At 41.4% G+C, this 21,221-nt stretch overlaps 1 protein-coding gene across 14 annotated transcripts in view; it reads right to left on the reverse strand.

The window, feature by feature from the left end:
- Window positions 1-21,221, reverse strand: part of Dlgap1 (DLG associated protein 1) — a 362,352-nt gene that overhangs the window by 61,313 nt on the left and 279,818 nt on the right. For 12 of the 14 annotated variants that reach the window (XM_027942934.3, XM_027942933.3, XM_071602438.1 and 9 more), the window contains 2 exons: window positions 11,445-11,815; window positions 1,785-1,876 (listed from right to left, as the gene is read on the reverse strand). In XM_027942934.3, the coding sequence (XP_027798735.2) occupies window positions 1,785-1,876; window positions 11,445-11,815 (463 nt within the window). The remainder of the gene's footprint in view (window positions 1-1,784; window positions 1,877-11,444; window positions 11,816-21,221) is intronic. The other 2 variants (XM_027942943.3, XM_071602444.1) reach the window with 1 other exon arrangement.

Below are 21,221 nucleotides of genomic sequence, written 5' to 3' on the forward strand. Positions count from 1 at the left end.
TGCATTGAACCTTTTCACTTAACATTGTATCATGGTGATTTCCTTTTTTATAAATGATATTTAATGGTATCAGTTAAGCTGTATAATAGTCTAGCTTGTTGATGGGCTAAAAATTAAAAGCCTGCTATTGTTGTTTGATACTTGATAATTAATGTATTTCTTTTGCAGTGATAATGTTCCACAATTGTGTCCTGCCCGTTGAGTGATTTCATTGGAGACAGCTCCATCAGTATGATTAATTGGGTCATGTGTATGCATAAATGTATAACTATTCACTAATGTTTTGGGTCCCATTAATTTCCACAAGGGCTGTACCAATTTTCTGAGCTTTCAGCATTGTATAATCGTGTGTATGTGTCTGTGTGTGTGTGCGCGCATATGTGCGTGCGCGCGCGCCTCTTAGATAAAAGTACAATCCCAATCAATATCAGGCATTCTAAAAGAACACTGGGCTGGGTTTATATAGCTCAGTAGCAAAGAAATTACCTAGCATGTGAAAGGCCCTGAGTTTGATCCCAGCACAGAAAAAATAAAATAAAAAAGATAGGACCTCTTCTATGAATTAATGGAAAAATGTCTTTTGTGTGTGTATGTGTGATGGAGATTGAACCCAGAGCTACATCTGCACTCTACCACTAAACTGCACCATAGCCTGATGCCTGACTTCTTTTTAGTTTACATATGTGGCTTTGCATATAGGAATCATTCCACTGATATTTATTGAATGGATATCTGATGGATGCATCAATGAATGACAACCAAATGATAATAATTACTACTACTACTACTACTACTACGGTACTGGGGATTAAACCCAGTGGTGTTTTACCACTGAGCCACATCTCCAGTCCTTTTCAGTTTTTATTTTGAGACAGGGTCTCAGTAAGTTGCCTAGGGCCTCACTTAGTTGCTGAGGCTGGCTTTGAACTTGGGATCCTCTTGCCTCAGCCTCCAGGGTCACTGGGATTATAGGTATCCATAACCACACCTGGCCCAAATGATTCTAATTAACACACAGAAGTTAATGTAAAATTGAGATGAATTCTGATTCATAATCAATACTCTTTCTTCTACCATAACTCCACTTTTACTTAATTCAGCCAGACTTTACAATATATGCAAAGCATAGTGCTGGAAGCTGGGTACTACTATAAATAGAGCACAATGCCATTTAGAACCTCAAAGTTCAACTGAGAAACTCACATACCTCTCCTTCAAAATCTCATTTGTGAAATGAAAGGGCTAGCTTCAGAAATCCCTTCCAGATCCTGAATTCTGTGATCTTATGATACCCTAAATGTCCCACTTTAGGTATTAAGACTTTAAGCTTAGTTTAAAGAGCAATCTGAAGGAACTGGTGGTTTAGGATAATGATAGGGAATATTCTTTTTTTTTTCCTTCTCTTCATTCATTGAGCACATAATAAACCCCAGACACTATTAAGTAGTAAGAAAAAATACATAAAGAAATTTGGCAAATCCAACATACTATATGCATTGTATTGTACCGGATAAAAGTACAATTCCAATCTTAATTTTTTTTTGTGTGTGTGTGTGAATATGATGCACTTAAACATCTATTCTGATGAAAATTTAGATGGAGAAGTGTCTAGAATGAAGCTTAAGAGGGAATCAGCTAATATTGGCCTAAGTTTATTCTTAGTACTCCTCCAAACTAGTGGAGCCTTGGAGAATATTGACTTGTATAGGTTTATCATGGGGACTAATAATTTCATCTTAGTTGCCAACACCAAGACAAGAAAAGATGAACACATATGGACTCACCACTTCTCCTCTTCTACTTGCACGCCCACGGACTGGAACTTGCTGGGTGCTTTATTCTCTGCTGCTTTGTCAGGTTCTTCAGCATCATCCACCTGCAGAAATCATCAAACAAATTCAGTTGTTCCAACTCAGTCACCTTGTCTGAAAAACAAACATCTGCAGGATTACTGGAAAAATTTTGTGATTCGTAACCTTTTTGTTCAATATTTGTGTACCTGATAAGAGCCATCGCTACTGTATTAGCATGACCTTTGACTCTGCTGATCTTACAAAGCAATTTTATTCATTCCCAAGGTGGCAGATAAAGGTCTATGATTCCTCCATGAATTTCCAAGTACAAGTGTCCCATGGCATCCATAGGGGAGTGGTTCCAGGATCCCCACAGATACCCATCCAAATCCACAAATGCTCATCTCCTCTATAAAATCACATTGGCATTTGCATAACTTATGTGTATCCTCCCATATTTAAAAATCATCTCTAGGTTACTTATAATGCCTAGTACTATGTAAATAGTTATTGTACTGTATTGTTCAAGAGAATCATGAAGGGAAAAACGTCTGTCCATGTTCAATACAGATGCTTTTCTAAAAGACAGTTTTGATCTGCGGTTGCCTGGATCCATTGATACAGAGGGGTGACTGTGATTAATTACTTCTGTGTACTGCACTAGAAGGTAGTGTTACTTGGAAATGTGTTCTTGGAAGTTCTAAATTAGCAAATTGCAGGCTGCAATGGTGCCCGCCTGTAATCCCAGTGATTTGAGAGGTTGAAGCAAGAGAATCTCAAATTCAAGGTCAGCCTCAGCAATTTAGCAAGGCCCTGAGCAACTTAAGAGAGACTCTGTCTCAAAATAAAAAATAAGAAGGGCTGAAGATGTGGGTCACTGGTAGAGCACCTCTGGGTTCAATCTCAAATACTGGGGGTGAGGGCATATATACATATATTCCTGTATTTACGTGTGTATATGTGTATATATGTGCATATATATATGTGTGTGTGTGTGTGTGTGTGTGTATATATATATATATATGATAAATTTAAAAACATTGGGAAACTTACATTTTCTACACTATATATAAGAAAATGTAGGGCTGGGAATATAGCTCAATTGGTAGAGTGCTTGCCTCATATGCACAGGGTCCTGGGTTCAATCCCCAGCACCACACACACACACACAAATTAAAATAAAGAAAACATAAGTTTCCTAGTGTTTTTGAATTTCTTGTTTATAGGATCTCTTTTATGAACCTAAATCCTTTTTCTGATAAATGCACTGCAAATATTTTTTTCTCAGGTGATCTTTTGTCTTTTAAACTTTGTCCTTGATCTTATTATATATCTATATCTAGCTTTTATGGTTTGGGAAGGACTTCCTCACTCTGAACATAGTTTTAAAAGTTTGCCTGTATTTGTTTTTATACTTCCAGGTTCTCAAGGTGTGTGTGTGTGTGTTTTTTTTTTCCATATTTAGTTCTTAAATATCCTGTAAGATGTACATAGACATCTAACATTCCCTGACCCACTTGGGTCATTAGCTAATCTTATTACTTAATTCATTTATTACTTAATTCATCTTTTAAATATATTTTTATCTTATACCATGCTTTACTCATCTATATTTGCCCATACATTCTCATATATATAGAAATTTCTACACTCAGACCTCTTTACGGCTATTGATCTACTGGCCTTATTGCTCCTCCCTCTCCTCTTCCTACTATAATTTTGTAATCAATCTTGATATATTCCATGCTAAGTTTCCTGTAGTTTTTCTTTCTTCTTCTTTTTTTTTTCCTTTTTCTTTTTAAAAATGTAAACAGCTGGGCACAGTGGCACACGCCTGTAATTTCAGCTACTCAGAAAGCTGAGACACAAGGATTGCAAGTTCAAGGCCAGCCTCAGCAACTTAGCGAGACCCTGTCCCAAAACAAAAAATAAAAAGAGCTGGAGATGTTTCTCAGTGGTAAAGCACCCCCTGCATTCAATCCCTAGTACCTCAAAAACAAACAAACAAAAAAATCCCAAAACAAAACCCATAGGAATTATTAACTTCTTGAACGTTGGGAAAACCTTTTCTGTAAAATCATCCAAGTCTTTACAGTATTAGACATCTTTTCTTTTTTTTTTTTTTTGCAATTTATTCTGAGGTTTCTTCCCCTAGATTTTACACTTTCTCTTGCATCAGTATTATCAATTCACACGTATGTTTATTTAATTTGACTTAAAATTTGCCAACATTAAATTGGCACCAAGAATCTTTTGTAGTTTTGCGGGAGGTCATATTCTTTTCTCATTCCAAATACTGTTAATTGACATTTTCCTTCTCTCTCAGTCAGACTTGTCTATTTATTTGGTCTTATTTGGTCTTTTCAAAGAACTGACTTTGGTTTAATTTTTTTTTTTAATATTTATTTTTTAGTTTTCAACGGACACAACATCTTTGTTTGTATGTGGTGCTGAGGATCGAACCCGGGCCGCACACATGCCAGGCGAGCGCGCTACTGCTTGAGCCACATCCCCAGCCCTGGTTTAATGTTATCTGTTCTGTTTTCATTATTGCCATTGCTTTTTTTGTTCTTAATGCACTCATCTCTACTTTCACTACTAGTAACGTCTTCCTTTTAATTTGCTTTTCTTTTTCTGGCTTTTTTGAATTGAATGTTTAGTTTATAATATTTCTTCCTTTTTTCTCCTTAATTTCTTGATTAATTTCTTCCTTAATTTCAAAAGAACACAGGGCTGTTAACTTTTAGATGACAGCTCTGGCTAAACCCTACAGTGATTTACAGGATACTTGTCAGTTAGTTCACAATAATTTAGAATTTTCTCTTTAACTCTAGTGTTATTTAGATGTTTTAATATTTTCAAATAGTTAGATTTTGTGATTGGTTAATTCCTAGTTTTAAAGCACAATGTTTGGAAAACATGACTGCAATATTTATTCTTTCTTGGATCTAATGAAATGAACTTGGTAGGTTCATTAGTTTTGACTTACATCCCCCCCTCACCATCTCTTCCCAAATACGCATAGATGCTGATTTCAAGGACATCAAAAAAGAGAAGAAAAAAGAAAAAAGTACAAGGCCCAAATGCAACTATCACCTGCAATTTCCCTTATTGTTTCAAGTCAATTGGGAGTCAGAGAGAAGGTGACCTTTTTATTTTCAAAGAACTTTTTAAACATCATCTAACAATCCATTTAGTTGGGTTGTGTTGTTCTAGGGAAGATAATTTGTCAGAGACAAGTTTCATCATTTGCCATTGTACTTCTTCTTCACACAGGACGTAGATTATGTCTTGGCACAAGTGGACGAACAGTAAAGGAAATGAAACAGTAAATCTTAGGAGTGCCTCCCAAATAGGCTGATGTCCTTTTACTTTTTTAATTTGAAGAAGGAGAAAGCAGTTGCATTTTGTATACTGTGAACAATGAAGTTTAAAGCTCAGTTATTCTTGCTTTGCAACATAAATTAAGGGATGACAGATGTCACACATATCTAGATGTAGAGAAGTCAGACTCCCTAGACTAGCATGTAAAACGCATCTGAAGTTGAACTACTCTCAAGATGGGAAGGCAGTGTAACCAACTGTTGCCAGTGGTCATTTTAGGGGGAAGTGGAGCTAGAGCAGGAGTTGGGGTGGGGAAGAAGGGGGGGATTTCATATTTTGTTCTGTATACACTCTATCATATAAATCATTTTGCTTTTTTTTTTTTTTTTTTTGGTAACAGGGGATTAAACCCAGGGGTGTTTTACCACCAAGACACATCCCCAGTCCTTTTTATTTTTTATTTTGAGACAACATCTTGCTAAGTGGCTTAGGATCACTCCGCTGAGAAGGCTGGCCTTGAATGTACAATCCTTCTGCCTCAGCCTCCCCAGTCGCTGAGATTGTAAGCGTGTGACATCATGCCGGCTCGTTTTGTAATTTTAAGAAAAAAAATTTTGCTGGGTTTGGTGGCACATCCTGTAATTCCAGCTTGGGAGGCTGAGGCAAAAAGGATCAGGAGTTCAAAGCCAGCCTTAACAATTTAGTGAGGCCCTGAGGAACTCAGCAACTCAGCAAGATCCTGTCTCTAAATAAAATACAAAAAAAAAAAAAAAAGAAAAAGCTAACAAAAGAAGGTGGGAGTGCTGGAGTTGTGGTAGAGCATTTGCTTGGTATGTGTGAGCCCTGGGCATATAAATAAATAAGTAAAATAAAAGATCCATTTACAACTAAAAAATATTAAAAAAAAAAAAAAAGAAGAAGAAGAAGGTGGGGAGAAACTTCTTTCCTGTTTTCAGTAGTTTTTTGTGGTACTGTGGATTGAACCCAGGGGTGCTTTAGCACTGAGCCCTTTTTATTTTGAAACAGGGTCTTGCTCAATTGATGAGGCTGGCCTTAAATTTAAGATCCTCCTGCCTCAGCCTCCCAGTCACTAAGATTACAGGTGTGCCCCACCATGAGCAGCCCATGAGCAGCCCTGTTTCCAACTTCTGTGGTACCTCCCTTCCCTCCACCTGAGGGTGGCTACAGCTCCAGCCTCCAGCCCCCTTCAACAGCCCAGCTCCAGCTGCCCTGGACTCCCCAGAACTCCAGCTCCAGCGGTCATGGCTGCCCCAGTGCTGTGGGCTCAGGGCCTTCCTGCTTAGCTTAGCTCCTAAATCCTGGCAACCCCACCTTCCCCCTTGTGTTCCCCTGGTTCTAGGAATGGTCACCGTTACTGTATTCCTTTACTGCTCTCAGCCTTCCCAGATCTGTGTAACCAATTGTGTGCACGAGGCAGGCTTCCATTTGAAAAATGAGCCTGGCTTCTGATTTCCTGAATAGGATTCTAACCGATTCCACATGGCTGGACCCGTGTAAATTAAAAATGCTTAGGATATCAGCCAAACCAGAATGCTGCGGCCTTACACCATGCGGTAGTATCAAAATCACTTCCAGAATGCAGAGAAAACAGAAAAAAAGAAGAATCAGGGGCCTCAAGGATGAGAATGGAGTCTTCTGGGTTCAAGCCTCACCCCATGTACCCAAACTGCCTGCTCATTTGCATCAAAATCTCGGTGTCTTCCAAGCTTGAGTCAGTGTGTGTGAAGTTTATCTCTGTGATTCTCCTTCTTAGTTAGATCCAAATACTAACAAATGTTGCCTTTCTTTTTATTTTATATTATTTTTGTGGTGCTGGGGATTGGACTTGTGCCTCATGCATGCCAGGAGGCAAGTGCTCTATCAATGAACTACATCATCAGGCCAAAAGCCACTTTTCATATATGATATCTAAGATAATCTACTTAAATTTCTGAAGAGAATTTCAAAATTTTCAGAAGAAATTGCAGAACCATTAAATCTCCTTAAAAAATTGAGAAAGTGCTGGGTGTGGTGGAATACATCTGTAATCCTGGCAACTCGGGAGGCTGAGGCAGGAGGATTCAAAGTTCAAGGCCAGCCTCAGCAACTTAGTGAGACCCTAAGCAACTTAGTTTATTTGGCTAATGGTTATTATAAAGGAGGATAATATTAATAATAACAACTAAATCTAATATTTGTTAAGCCCTTATTACAGCATGTATTGATTTAAAGCCTTATCACTCATTTTTTTCTGTATCCTATAAAGTACCAAATGAAATAAGAACAATTATTATTTTCATTTACCAGACGAGGAAACTAAGACCCAGAAATAATTGGCTTAAATTTATATAGGTTGTAGAGTAAATGGTTATAATATCAGCTAGTAGGTGTATAATGAATTAAAAGTGTGAGGATAAGTTTGGAACCCCTAAAGAGGTAAAGGGGTGGGAGGGAGTCCAATATCCTAATGTCATGTATTTGGGGGATTAGTTTTTTTTGCTTTGGGTACTGGGGATTGAACACAGGGGCATTCAATCACTGAGCCACATCCTCAGCCCTATTTTATATTTTATTTAGGGACAGGGTCTCACTGAGTTGCTTAGCACCTCACCTTTGCTGAGGCTGGCTTTGAACTCTTGATCCTCCTGCCTCAGCCTCCTGATTGGCTGGTATTACAGGTGTGAGCCACCGCAACCAGTTTAGTTTTTAAATTATATTTCTACATAATGAAATTCAATACATATTTTGCATCTTGAATTTTTAGTTGTTTATTATTCCCCATTGTTGAAGCAGTGTAATGTGGTGACATTAGATACTGAGGTACAGTCTTTATTCTGTCAACATAAGGTGTGTGACCTTTGGCAAGTTACTCAATCTCTCAGTGCTCATCTGAAGGGTAGTAATAATGATAATAAACCATGCACAGAGTGGCAGTACTGGTTAAATGAGACACTTATTGCTATAATTTGGATCTGGAATATTCTTCAAAGGCCCAGGTGTTAAAGGCTTAGCCCCCAGCTTGGCACAGTTGGGAGGCGCTAGAACCTTTAAGAGGTGGGAACTACTGGGAGGTCTTCTAGTAATACGGGGCGTGTTCTTGAAGGGGATATTCGATCCCAGTCCCTCTTCTTCCTGGCCACCATGGGATGAGCAGTTTGTATCATCACACTCTCTGCCATGGTATGCTGCCTCACCAGAGGTCCCAAACCAACAGGACCAACTGACCATGGGCTGAAACCTCCAAAACTTTGAGCCAGAATAAACCTTTCATCTTTTTAAGTTGATTACCTTGGGTATTTTGTTACAGTACTGGACAACTAACTAACACATTCATATCATCAAGTATCAGTATTTTACCATAATTTATATAGTAGAGCAAGACAGTTGAAGGAAGAGCCAAAACAGTTTCTTTCATTTACTAAAGTATCCTTTAGTAAATGGAATAATTTCTAGAGTAAAAACTTTTCTCCCCAATACTACATGTGGATTTTCACCCATCTTATTGGATGAAAATATTGATACTAGAAGTTGGATTTCATATATACAAATGCCTTATTCTTAGAATTATTTGGCAAGGAGGAGATATGACAAACCAGCAGAACTTGGGAAGTGATTAAAATAAGCACATAGAAGCTTTTAAATAAAATGAAATTAGGAGATAAGATGTAGCTCAGAGATACAGTGCTTGCCTAGCATGTGTGAAGTCCTGAGTTCATCTCCCATTACTGGGGGGCGGGGTGGGGGGGAGAAACAGAAAAAAGAAAAGCAAGACTAACAAATAGTTATCCTCAAAATACATTGTCAAGTGAAAAAAAAAGGCAAAAAATGTAGAATAGTGTGAGGCGTATGCTAATATCTGGATTAAAAAAGGACTAAATAAAAAAAATTGCTTGAATATGTGCAAAATATGCCTGCATGGAGATGCAAATATTGATTGTATCTTTGGTCATTGTACACTTTTTAAGAACAAGTTTGGAATTTTGAACAACAGAGATGTATTACTTACTGAAAGTAATATAAAATAAAGAAAAAAATGAATTAGATGTTGAGGAAGTAGAAACAGGTTAACATGCCTTGGTACCAACTATGTGCCAGATAGGAAGGCAACTTTCTATTATTATAGCAATATATATATAACATAAAATGTACCATTTTAATAATCTTTTTTTGGGGGGGGTACTGGTGATTGAACTCAGGGGTACTTGACCACTGAGCCAATCCCCAGCCCTTTTTTATATTAATTTAGAGACAGGGTCTCACTGAGTTGCTTAGCACCTCACTGTTGCTGAGGCTGGCTTTGAACTTGCGAACCTCCTGTCTCAGCCTCTCAAGCCACTGGAATTACAGGTGTGAACCACCACGCTGGGCTTAATACTCTTTTTAAGTGTGCCATTCACTGGCATTAAGTACATTCGCATTTTGTGCAATCAGCTCTATTATCTATCTCCAGAATTTTTTCATCAGCCTAAACTGTAACTCTGTTAGGGTTAAAAAATAACATTAAGTGGGGGTGCACGCCTGTAATCCCAGAGGCTCGGGAGGCTGAGACAGGAGGATCACAAGTTCAAAGCCAGTCTCAGCAAAGGCGAGGTGCTAAGCAACTCAGTGAGACTCTGTCTCTAAATTAAATACAAATAATAATAAATAATAACATTAAACAATAACACCTACAGAAAGCTAGATTTTTGAAAACTAGATCGTCCAAATCATCCTATGAAAGAGAGACAAAGAAACTAAAGCTCAGTAAGATTAAATGGTTTTCCCAGGACCACACAGAGGGCCAGCCTCTGTCCTTCCCTACTCCTTAATCCTTGGGTGATGGGAGGGGACTTGGCTTCTGGGGGAAATAGAGATGTGGGCAGCAGGCTGGCTGGGGCCTTGCCTCCTCCTGTGTCATCTACTCCCAAGCATCACTGATCCAAGCTCTTTTAGGAAGCTTGACAACTTGTGCTATGGTTACCTGGAGATTATAAAAAGGCATTTGACCCGTTGCCACTAGAGAAAGATTAATTGCCTTTTCAAAGTGAGCGTTGTGGAACAGATTGTGAAAATACATCAGCAATTGTAAGAAGGTACCCTACGCCTGGCTTTTAGATGTACCTAGAGTTCAGTGGGGATTAAAGACCAAGTTGAGAAGTTACTATAGAAGTTACTATTCAGTGAACACCTGCAGAATGAGACAGCACAACAGAGATGGAGAAAAGGAATGAATCTTCTCTGATAGAAGGTAGTCTTTCTTGTAGGGTAACCAAAGATAAACACGTGAAAAAAGATAAGGCTGGCTGGGCACAGTGGTGTATGCTTATAATTTCAATGGCTTGGGAGGCTGAGGCAGAAGGATCCTGAGTTCAAAGCCAGCCTCACAACCTAGCGAAGACCTAAGTAACTTAGCAAAACTCTGTCTCTAAATCAAACATAAAAAATGGGCTGGCAATGTGGCTCAGTGGTTAAGTGCCCCTGAAATCAATCCCGATTATCAAAAAGAAAAAAGATAAGGCTGGCCAGATGTGGTGGATATGGCTGTAATCCCAGCGACTCTAAAGGCTGAGGCAGGAGGATCACGAGTTTGAGGTCAGCCTCAGCAACTGATCAACCTAGTGAGACCCTGTCTCAAAAATAAGAAAATAAAAAAAGGCTGGGGATGTAGCTCAGTGGTTAAGTGCCTGTGGGTTTAACCCAAAAGAAAAAAAAAAAAAAAAACACCAAGGGAAATCAGATCAGAACTGTCTCAGAAAAGCAGCCAACAGTGAACCGGCAGAGTGGTCCACGACTTTTATGAAATGAGCCAACAGTTAGGCTGAAAGTGATGCACATTCTTTGCTTGTGATGCTGGAACATGAGTTTGGGCTTTCAATACCACCATGCTCCCAGCCTTACTCTCCCACATCTGGGAGGAGAGAAGCGCACTGGTGTTCCATATGGTGACTCAACAGGGTTGGATACATAGCAGGGCACTGGATGACTCTGGCTATTCTTGGCTGTCCAGTCCCGTATGAGACTCCAAACGCTCAGTAGGAACCAAAGGGCACTTTATGTTTGATCGTGTTCATGTTCCTTAAATTAGCTTAGGGTTCAAGTCACACATTCAATTTAGAGAATAAAAACAAGAGCTGTGAATAACAACTCATCTCTTCATAATTTGGGTCACATTTACCCATATAGGGAATCCAGAGCCAATTTTTTTTCTTTTTTGCAAATCTGGTCCTACATATATAACTATAGTGTTGGCAATGACAAAATAATAAACTTCTGGATAGAAAAAAAAAAAGATGTGCTATATTTCTTAGTTATGGTTCCCATTTCAAAGGGCACAAGGGAGGCTGTTACCTGTATCCCGATAGACAGGCATCGGTTTTTCTTAAGGTCCTTCTTCCTGTCCTCTGTGGTGACTGTGGCTATGGTGGTGGTGGTGGTGACCGCGGCAGTGTTATTGCCCATGTGCTGACTCGCAGGGCCGTGAATCTGGGCGTTGGCGGCCTCGATGGCGGCTGTCAGAGCCTTCATACTGTCCAGGCTTTCTGTGGAGTTGCTGAGTCCAGACTGGCTGATAATGTCCCCTCGCTGGCCCTGTCCGTCCATGTAGGCATCCTGCGCAGACTCTGTGCTACTCTGGGCTGTGATAGAAATGAAAGGTTTCGTGGTAGTTCTGGGTGGGACTGGAGGTGGTGTCTTCTTATATGTTGTAATGCAAGATGACACTGGAAGACAGTGAAAACAGACACTGTGATTCCTGCATGGGTCGGCGTTTCTGATCTTGTAACTGACGGCCACTGGAAATCAGGGAACACAAAACACTCTTCAGACACTGGACACGAAAACAAGCCCATGGACGGACCAAGAGAGATCCCTGCTGGGGAGACTGGGGGGCCTCCAGGAGGGGACACCCCCCACACAACTGAGGGGAAGAGATGGGAAAACACCGACCTCTGACATGGAAGTTTCTGAAATGGAAATTGAGAATCATGGGATGGGCCCACTGTAGAAATCTTCAGGCAGCCTGGGCAAAGTCAGGGGAGCCCTGCTTTCTCAGGAGCACGTTAAATATAGCTAAAGCTATAAGAGGTCAGTCATTAGAGTCACCCTGGTGGCTGATAACTAAATGCTGAAAGGAGAAGAAAGGAAAAGGAAAGGCCATGAGCCTGTGTGTCCTAGTGACAATAGGAGGTGCCCCTGGGGGAGGCCTGGCAGCCATCTTGGCTTCCTGCAAGGTGCTTCCTTCCGGCCCCTTCCTCTAGTCCCTGTTCCTCCCTCCCTCCCTCCCTCTTTCCCTTCCTCTCTTCCTTTATCTGGATAGGCGCTCATTACACAAACTTTTGCTTTACATTTTTGATTTTCTGAGCACAACTTCTAAGAGGGAATGTGCTGTACAGAAGTCTCCTGTGGTAAAAATACATTGACACGCCAGTTTGTAAATCAGTCTTTGAGGATGTGTTTGGTTTTTCTGAACTTCAACCCCAAGAGGCCTTCCTGTAGGGCCACTCACTCCATCCAGTCAAGGCCCTGGATCCACGTACCTCCTCTAAGGTCCTCCCTAGGCTCCCACTGAAGCATCACTGTCTGATTGTAATATTGAATAATACTGAATAGTTAGCTTTCAGGTTTCCATTTGTAGAACATGATTTAGAAAACTACAGAAAACTTTTTAAAAAGAATCATTAAGCTGGTCATGGTGGTACACACCTGTAACTGAGGCTGAGGCAGGAGGATCACAAGTTTGAGAGACTGGGCAACTCACAAGACCCTGTCCCAAAGTAACATTTTAAAAATGGGCTGGGGATGTAGCTCAGTGGTAAAGTGTCCCTGAGCTAAATCCTCAATATAAAAGAAAAAAATCTTAATTAAAACAAAACAAAAAAACTCTTAAGTCTCCAAGAGGGAATGCCTATCAGTATGAAACGATTCCTTAAGCAGTTTCCTGGAGACTTTTGTGTAGTTCTCCTAAAAACCAATTTGAGAGCTGGGGGTGTGGCTCAGTGGCAGAGCCCTTGCCTAGCATGTGGGAAGCCCTGGGGTTGAGCCCTGAAACAAAATACCTCATAAAACATGCAACTATTTCTCACCCACCCTTTTCATGTTTTTTTTTTTTTTTTTTTCCCCAGTACTTGGGACTAAACAAAATAGACGGGGCTGTCTACCACTGAGCGGCATCCCTAGCCCTTTTTAATTTTTTTTTATTTTGAAAACAGGGTTTTGCTAAGTTGCTGAGGCTGGCCTTAAACTTGGGATCCTCCTGCCTTAGCCTCCAGAGTGGCAGGGATTACAGGTATGCACCATTGTACCTGGTCCCTTCCATGCTTTTCCACTCAGAGATGAAGTTCCTGTCATTTCCTTGAGTCAGCTAGACCTAGCTACCCTGTCCAGACTTGTTGCCTAGGGTTCTAGCTGCCACTTGGGCCATCTCACTGAATCAAATCCAATATTTCCTCAGGCTACTCAAAATATCCTGCAATGAACAGAAAGATCCTATCATGCTATCCTGCTCTCCACTGCCCTGGAGAATATTTGGGAATAATTTTCTTAACCAAAAGAGAGAAAGCAGAGGGCTGGGGATGTGGCTCAAGCAGTAGCGCGCTCGCCTGGCATGCGTGCGGCCCAGGTTCGATCCTCAGCACCACATACAAACAAAGATGTTGTGTCCGCCGGAAACTAAAAAATAAATATTAAAAAAAATTCTCTCTCTCTCTCTCTCTTAAAAAAAAAAAAGAGAGAGAAAGCAGAAGTTATACTGGGCTACTTCCCAGAGAGTGCCTGAGAATTGAAATAATAAATCATGCAAATGCCACATTATAATGTCATATATGCTGTCTGGAAGGTAGGGGTATATATATATATATATATATATGGGGTCACCTCTCAGTTACCTAGATGGATGATTGGCAGAATCTCACTCCAAGAAAAACTTCCATTTACATTTACTGCCTGAAACATATACCTTTACCATTTGAACACAGTAAGCAATAACCATCCAGCTTCCTCATTTTTTGCCAAGGTTCCTGAGAAGGGATGCCACTAGTGGAAGATCGGCGTGTCCCTGGAGGGCCAGCAGCAGAGAGCCAGCCCAGCCCCAGGTTCGTCCCCTTAGCCCTCAGTTAAGCCTCTGGCCAAGTCACACCCACAAGAATGATGTTTATCTGCTGCCCCACTCCATTGCATTTCAGGCACTTAACCCATCAGGGAGCTACCTCAGTTTCCCAGGACAGTTTGAAGGGTGGTCAGTCTGCTCAGTCTCAGGTATACATCGGAAGACCCAGAGCAGGTGACAGGCGGGAGGGAGACAGAGTTAGAATAGAATCTCTCTCTCTCTTTGAATCTAATGAAAATACATCCTTGCGTCACTTCTTTGGAGACACATCTTTACAATGCGAAACCATGACCTAGTTCAAAATGGAGTCTTGGGTCATTTGGCCCACTCATGTCGCAAGGAAGCTAAATAACACATTCCAACATCTAATGTCTGATCTTTTTGATTATTTATTTACTGCTTATCGGTAGCTCTCACCAGTTTCCTCTTTCAGTGTGGATAATCAAAATTGAACAATGCAGCCCATTATAATACTATTTTGTTTCCTCTGACATACAGAAAAGCTCTTGCCAGGAGCCGGACATGGTGATGCATGCCTGTCATCCCACCGGTTCGGGAGGCTGAGGCAGGAGGATTGCAAGTTCAAAGCCAGCCTCAGCAACAGGAATTTAAAAGGAATTTGGATCTTTTTACTTTTTTTTTCCTTCTTTATTTATTTATTTATTTATTTATTTATTTATTCATTCATTCATTCATTCATTTTTAGCACTAGGGATTGAATCCAGGGGTGTTTAACCACAGAGCCACATTCTGAGTCTATTTATTATTTATTTATTGAGACAGGGTCTCACTGAGTTGCTTAGAGCCTCATTAAATTGCTGAGGTTGGCCTTGAACTTGTGATCCTCCTGCCTCAGCCTCCCGATCCTCTGGGATTACAGGTGCCAGATCACTTCCTAATTCTTTGGCACTCCAAGGGTGCTTCAGAAACTCACTCAACTAAATTTCTCCATTTTCCCCAGGATCACTCTTTCCTAGCTTTGTAGGCTAAGCCCTGAGCTCTTTCTTCTAAGGGTGTCCTTTCTAAAAATATGACTCTCAGGGATTCATCACCAGGGGTGATTGAGAACCCACCAAGAAGGTCTGAGTACCAGCAGGCAGAGCGAGGCCCACGGAGGGGAAAGACAAGCTAATAAATCTTGTCTGGTCTAAACAGAAAGGGAAACTGAGTGGTTTCTACACGGTAAGTGAAACACCTCATTTGTTAAGAGGAACATTCTTAAAAAGAATGACTTAAAAACACAAATGCTCCCTTAAATCAAGTGGAACTTGAAAAAGAAATGATGTATTTTAATCATGCTTATTGCTTTTCTTTAACCTGATATGTTTATTTGTTCACTTCAAATAAGATGACTTCTCTTCCTCCTCTGGGTCCTGGCTGAAAGAACTCCTATTGGTCCCTCCCTCCCTCCTACCCTTCCCTCCCTACCTCTCTCCCTCCCTCCCTCCCTCCCTTCCTCCCTTCCTTCCTTCCTTCTGTGCTGGGATTGAACCCAGGGGCACTTTATCACTGAGCTACATCCCCAGCCCTTTTTAAAATTTGAGACAGGGTCTTGCTAAATTGCAGAGGAACTTGCAATCCTCCTGCCTCAGCCTCCTGAGTTGCTAGGATGACACAGGCTTGTGCCACCAGCAACTGAACTTCTATGCATTTGTAAGATGAGTCCCTAGATACAAAGCTGCAGATTCCAATGACATTATTTTCATTCAGTTCACACTGCAGAGGACAGCACAAGCAGAAGCTGGTATTAACATCTGATTTCAGAAGTTGTAAAACTATGTTAAGTTAAAATTAAATTTACAGAGATACAGAGAAAACAAATGAGAACAGCTTCCTATCATGTCTGCTTCTAGCTAACTGTTCCGCCTTGTCTATATTTGCATTGAAAGTTAGTGCTAGTGTTGCAAGCCACAGTTCTTTGGCTGAACCAGGAATTATTTTGTTCTGCAGTGGTGAAGGTTTTTTGGCAAAATATTTACACTGTCTTATCCCTGGGTATCTTTTGTGATCAAGAGCATACAAATATCAGGAAGTCACAAAACAGATGTGGAATCCAACCCGTTTTTTGTATTGACTTTTCCTTTTGGTACCAGGGATTGAATGCAGGGGCGTTTAACCACTGGGCCACATCCCCAGCCCATTTTTGTATTTTATTTAGAGACTCTCGCTAAGTTGCTTCGGGCCTCACTAAATTGCTGAGGCTGTCTTTGAACTCCCAGTCATCCTGCCTCAGCCTCCTGATCCACTGGGATTACAGGCATGTGCCACCACGCCCAGCTGTATTGACTTCTTAATAAATTCCTACTGGCTAAGCTAATGGATCATATACATAAATTAGCTATATTGAGAAACAGTTTAGCAGTCCTTGGTTACTGGATTTCAGAAATTCTTTCAGGGGCTAAGGAGTGCTTTTAAGAGGGCTAAGGCTGTAGCTCAGTGGTATGGCGCTGCTGGGTTCTATCCCCAGTACCGCAACAAAACAAAAAAAAAAAAGAGAGAGAGAGAGAGAGAAAGTCCTTGAGAAACTACAGATACAAAAAGAAACTGTCGGGGCTGGTCTGGGGCTCAGTGGCAGAGCGCTTGCCTAGCATGTGTGAGGCACTAGGTTCTATTCTCAGCACCACATATCAATAAATAAAGGCCCATAAACAACTAATTTAGAAAAAAGAAATTGTTAAAAATCTAAAATTAATAATAATTTTAGATACAGTTGTAGTCAAACAATTTCTTTCTGATGACGTGTTATCCTGCGTTATGAAGCAAGCTGTGATCTGATCACCTTTGAGAAGTGGCAGCTTCTGCACGGCACTGGGCCACCTTTGGATTAGGTATGACTTGCACCAGATGATCTCCTCTGAGGGTGCTGAAGACCACCAAAGGGAAGGGCTGCCTCAACCCATTGTCTAGTTTCTGTTCAGGGCAACATGATGGACTCTTGACTTGGTCTAGATAAACAGTAGTTGTATAATAAATGCTCAAAAGGAAAGTTTTTATTACAAAGATTTTAAAGACCAAATGGCATTGATAGGGGGGTGTCGGAACTCACTCTTATCACTTGCTAAAGTTGATTGTGTACATCTCTTCCCAGCTCTGTGTTCAACTTGAAATTGACTATGTTGTGGGTATTTACACCATAAAAACTGACAGATGCTGTAAATCAGCAAGTTGAAGCATTTCTGTGTACAGAGCAGAGAGATATTCAAAGTGCTGCTGGCCGAATGGGGCTGGTTCACAAACCACTGTACCTGGTGTGCATGTACCGTGCCCTGAATACTGAAAGCTTTTAGAAACTTTCTAGCAATTTTATAGTCTTTTGTCTGTTGAATGAAATACAAAGAAAACAGTGGGTTAGGTTTTAGTGTGTCTTTGTTTTTTAAACTTCCTTTTTCTGGTAATTCATCTTTATTGCATTTTATCCGAGTGTTGATCTACAACAGATGGAAGATCAAACAGAAAACTGGTCCCGCACCACAGAGAGCTTGGAAGGACCTACACAGACATTTGCAAATTCAGAGAACAGTGCAGACAGAGGCTGTGCAAGTAGGATGAAGAACATGTCAGAGAGGTAAACTGAGCCTACAGGGTGCATTAGAAGGCAATATGATGCTGGGTGCAGTGGTGCACACTTGTCATCTCAGAGGCTCTGGAGGCTGAGGCAGGAGGATTGCAAATTCAAAACCAGCCTCAGCAACTTAGTGAGGCCCTACGCAACTTAGTGAGACCCTGTCTCAAAATCAAACATAAAAAGGGCTAAGCGTGTGGCTCAGTGGTTAAGCACCCCTGGGTTCAATCCCTGGTACCAAAAGAAAAAGAAAAGAGGTCAAAAGGAAAATGAAATGTGAAGCATCAAAATTAGGGATATAAAGAGATGACTGCAGTAACACAGAATGGGGACTGGACTTGAGGTTTGAATGTCAGGGAAGGTACTTATTTCTGAAAAGGCATTAAGAATGGAAGTGTGGTATCCAGAATCATAGGAGGATCTTTGGGTTGTGTTTTATTCTGTGCTCCTTGGCTCCCCCTTACCTCTCTCCACTCTCATATGGTGCTAGAGATGAAACCCCGGACCTCACACATGCTAGGCAATTGCTCTACCACTGAGCTCCATCCCCAGCCGTGGGCACCTTGCTTTAAGAAGAAATGTATGGGTTTAAGGAAAGGGCATACTTCATTTGGAAAAGAAGGAAGACAGGAATTCACTGATTTGGAGGGTGGCTGCCTAAAGTACAGCATGGACTTCTGTGTTAAGTCCCCAACGAAAACCACAAAGATAAGAGGTCAGAGAGTCATAAAGAAAAATCCTCTAAACCAGGCTTGGTGGCCCAGGCCTGAAATCCCAGAAACTCAGGAGTCTGAGGCCGGAGGATTGCAAGTTTGAAGCCAGACTTAGCAAGGTAGTGAGACTCTGTTTCAAAATAAAAAATAAAAAGGGCTGGAGGATGTGGCTCAGTGGGAAAGCATCCTTGGGTTCAATCTCTAGCACCAAAAAGGAAAAAAAAAAAAAGAAGAAGAAGACAAAGATAGTCATCAGCTATCCAAACATGGAATATGAGGACCTCACCCAGTAGTGAGCTCTCAGTCCCTGGAGATATACAAGCATAGATCAGCTCTTTTTTTTTTGTCTGAGAGGTTATAGAAATTGTACCAACAACTGACAGACAGTTGAATTTGGTGACAAGATTTCTTTTAAACTGAAGGCCCTATGGCTTCATAAATATGAATGGAATCTGGAAGAGAATCTGAAACGCAGGGTCTCACTGAGGGGTGATGCCTAAGAGTTGAAGAAAGAATCCCAAAAAAGAGGCTAGGGGAAGAAATCGCAACCAGGCTCTTCGGTTGTCATGACAAATGTTCTGGCATCCCGGGGAAGTATTTTGAACCTGGGGAGAATGCAACTGCTAACAGAAAAGTTTGCTGCTGCTGTTTCCGGTCAGGCCGGCCCAGAAGTCTTGCACTTCACTGTGAATCTTAGAGTCCTGCTGTTCATGGCACTGTGCCTTGGCAGACTGGACTCCCCGTCAAGTGCCAGACAAACCAGTGGTCTGGCTCAGGTCCTTCACTGGGAAAAGGCACAAGCTCAGGTGACAAGAGAGAGGCTGAGATTGCAGAATTAGCCCAGACCCTCCTCGCCATGCCAAGATTAGATCTTCCTAATCATTAGAGATCCAGACACTGTGCTAAGAACTTAACCCACATGGCCTTAACTGACACGAGGATCCCACTGTCTCTATTCAATCGATGGAAATGTTAAGGCTTAGAGGGTAACAGGGGTTCCACTTCATGCTTTGAATATAACCCTCGTGACTTATTTTAAAATGGACATTGTTTTGGTTTGTTTCCCTTCTCTTCGCCCTCTCCCCCCTCCCAGCCTATAAGGTGGGGGGAACAAGATAAACCTTCTTCCCATCCTAGGCCAAGTTATCTGTCCTTGAGCAAACACACCACAGGAGTAAAGCAATCGACTTCAGGATGGTAGGAGAGGACCTAAGAAGGGGCTATCTCTAAAGTCTACAAGTGAATTATGACCCCTGACAGGACACACCTGGAATGCAGCCTTTGAATCACCCCTTGACAGTGAGACTCACAGCCTCGGGGACAGCAGTCCCCTGTGTTTCTCCTTTGCTAGCAAAGCAATAAAACTTCTTTTTTTTCTCAAAACTACATCCTCCTCATTGGATTGGCCTTGGGACCAGCACCGAGCTTTCAGGAATAAGAGCAAGAAATGGATGTCCCTATGTCACATATCTACCAAGTGGTGAAGTTAGAATACTTAGAGCTGCACATTCCATTTCTTCATTAACCCAAACCACTGGTATTCATGTCCTCCAACACACATCCATCAAAGTAAAAACCAACAAGCCCACTGCACCCTGCAGGAACTCATCAGAAATTTAGTGAATGATACTCTGGAGGTTGAGGCAGGAGGGTCACAAGTTTGAGGCCAGCCTCAGCAATTTAGCAAGACCTTAAGCAACTCATCAGGACCCCGTCTCAAAATCAAACATAAAAAGGGCTGAGGATGTGGCTCAGTGGTAAAGTGCCCCTAGGTTCAATCCCTACCACCAAAAAAAAAAAAAAAAAAAAAAAAAAAAAAAGGGAGAGAGAGAGAGAGAGAGAGAGAGAGAGAGAGAGAAAGGAAGGTAGGTAGGTAGGTTAGTCACAGCTACTGGGAGGATTCCCTGAGCCCTGGAATTTTTGTTTGTTTGTTTGTTTTTTTTGGGGGTGATGTACCAGGGATTGAACTCAATGGCCACTAAGCCACATCCCCAGCCCTATTTTGTGTTTCATTTAGAGACTGGCTCTCTCTGAGTTGCTTAGAGCCTTGGTTTTGCTGAGGCTGGCTTTGAACTCACCTAGCAATCTGGTCTCAACCTCCCAAATTGCTGGGATTACAGGCCTGCACCACCCACCGTGCCCAGCAGTTTGAGATGAGCAGGAGGACCATAGCAAAAATCAGAAGGAAAAAAAAATGCAGCTCAAAGGTGTAGCACTTGTCTAGTATGGGCAAGGCTCTGGGTTGGATCCTCAGCACTGCAAAAGTAAATAAATAAAAATTTTTAAAGAATTAAAAATCAGGGGGATATAGCTCATTGGTTGAGTGCTTGCCTTGCAGGCACAAGGCCCTGGGTTCAATCCCCAGCACCAATCAATCCATCAATCAATAAAGCAAAATATTACAAAAAGAGAAAAAAATCTGCACAACAAAATACATGGGGGAAAAAAAAATCACTACCTTGTTGCAAAATATTTACAGCTTCCCATTTCCAGGCCACCCAAAGTGAGGTGTCAGTGGTGAGAAGGAAGGCAGGATGTGAGGTTCCCTGGGCGGGTGACAAGTAAACCCTGGGTTCCCAGCCCACCTCCGTGAGGCATGGCGCATCCCATAGTCGTCTCCTCTCCCATTAACTTCGGCTCCAGGGAGGTGGCTGAGAGAATGATTTCCACTAACGCCATCCTCCACGGAAACCACAGAGATGACGAGTGCAACTTTTCTTAGTCAAAGCAGAAAAGAGCACGCTTGT

This window comes from Marmota flaviventris, chromosome 16 (genome assembly GCF_047511675.1).
Source record: "Marmota flaviventris isolate mMarFla1 chromosome 16, mMarFla1.hap1, whole genome shotgun sequence".
Taxonomy (NCBI): Eukaryota; Metazoa; Chordata; class Mammalia; order Rodentia; family Sciuridae; genus Marmota; species Marmota flaviventris.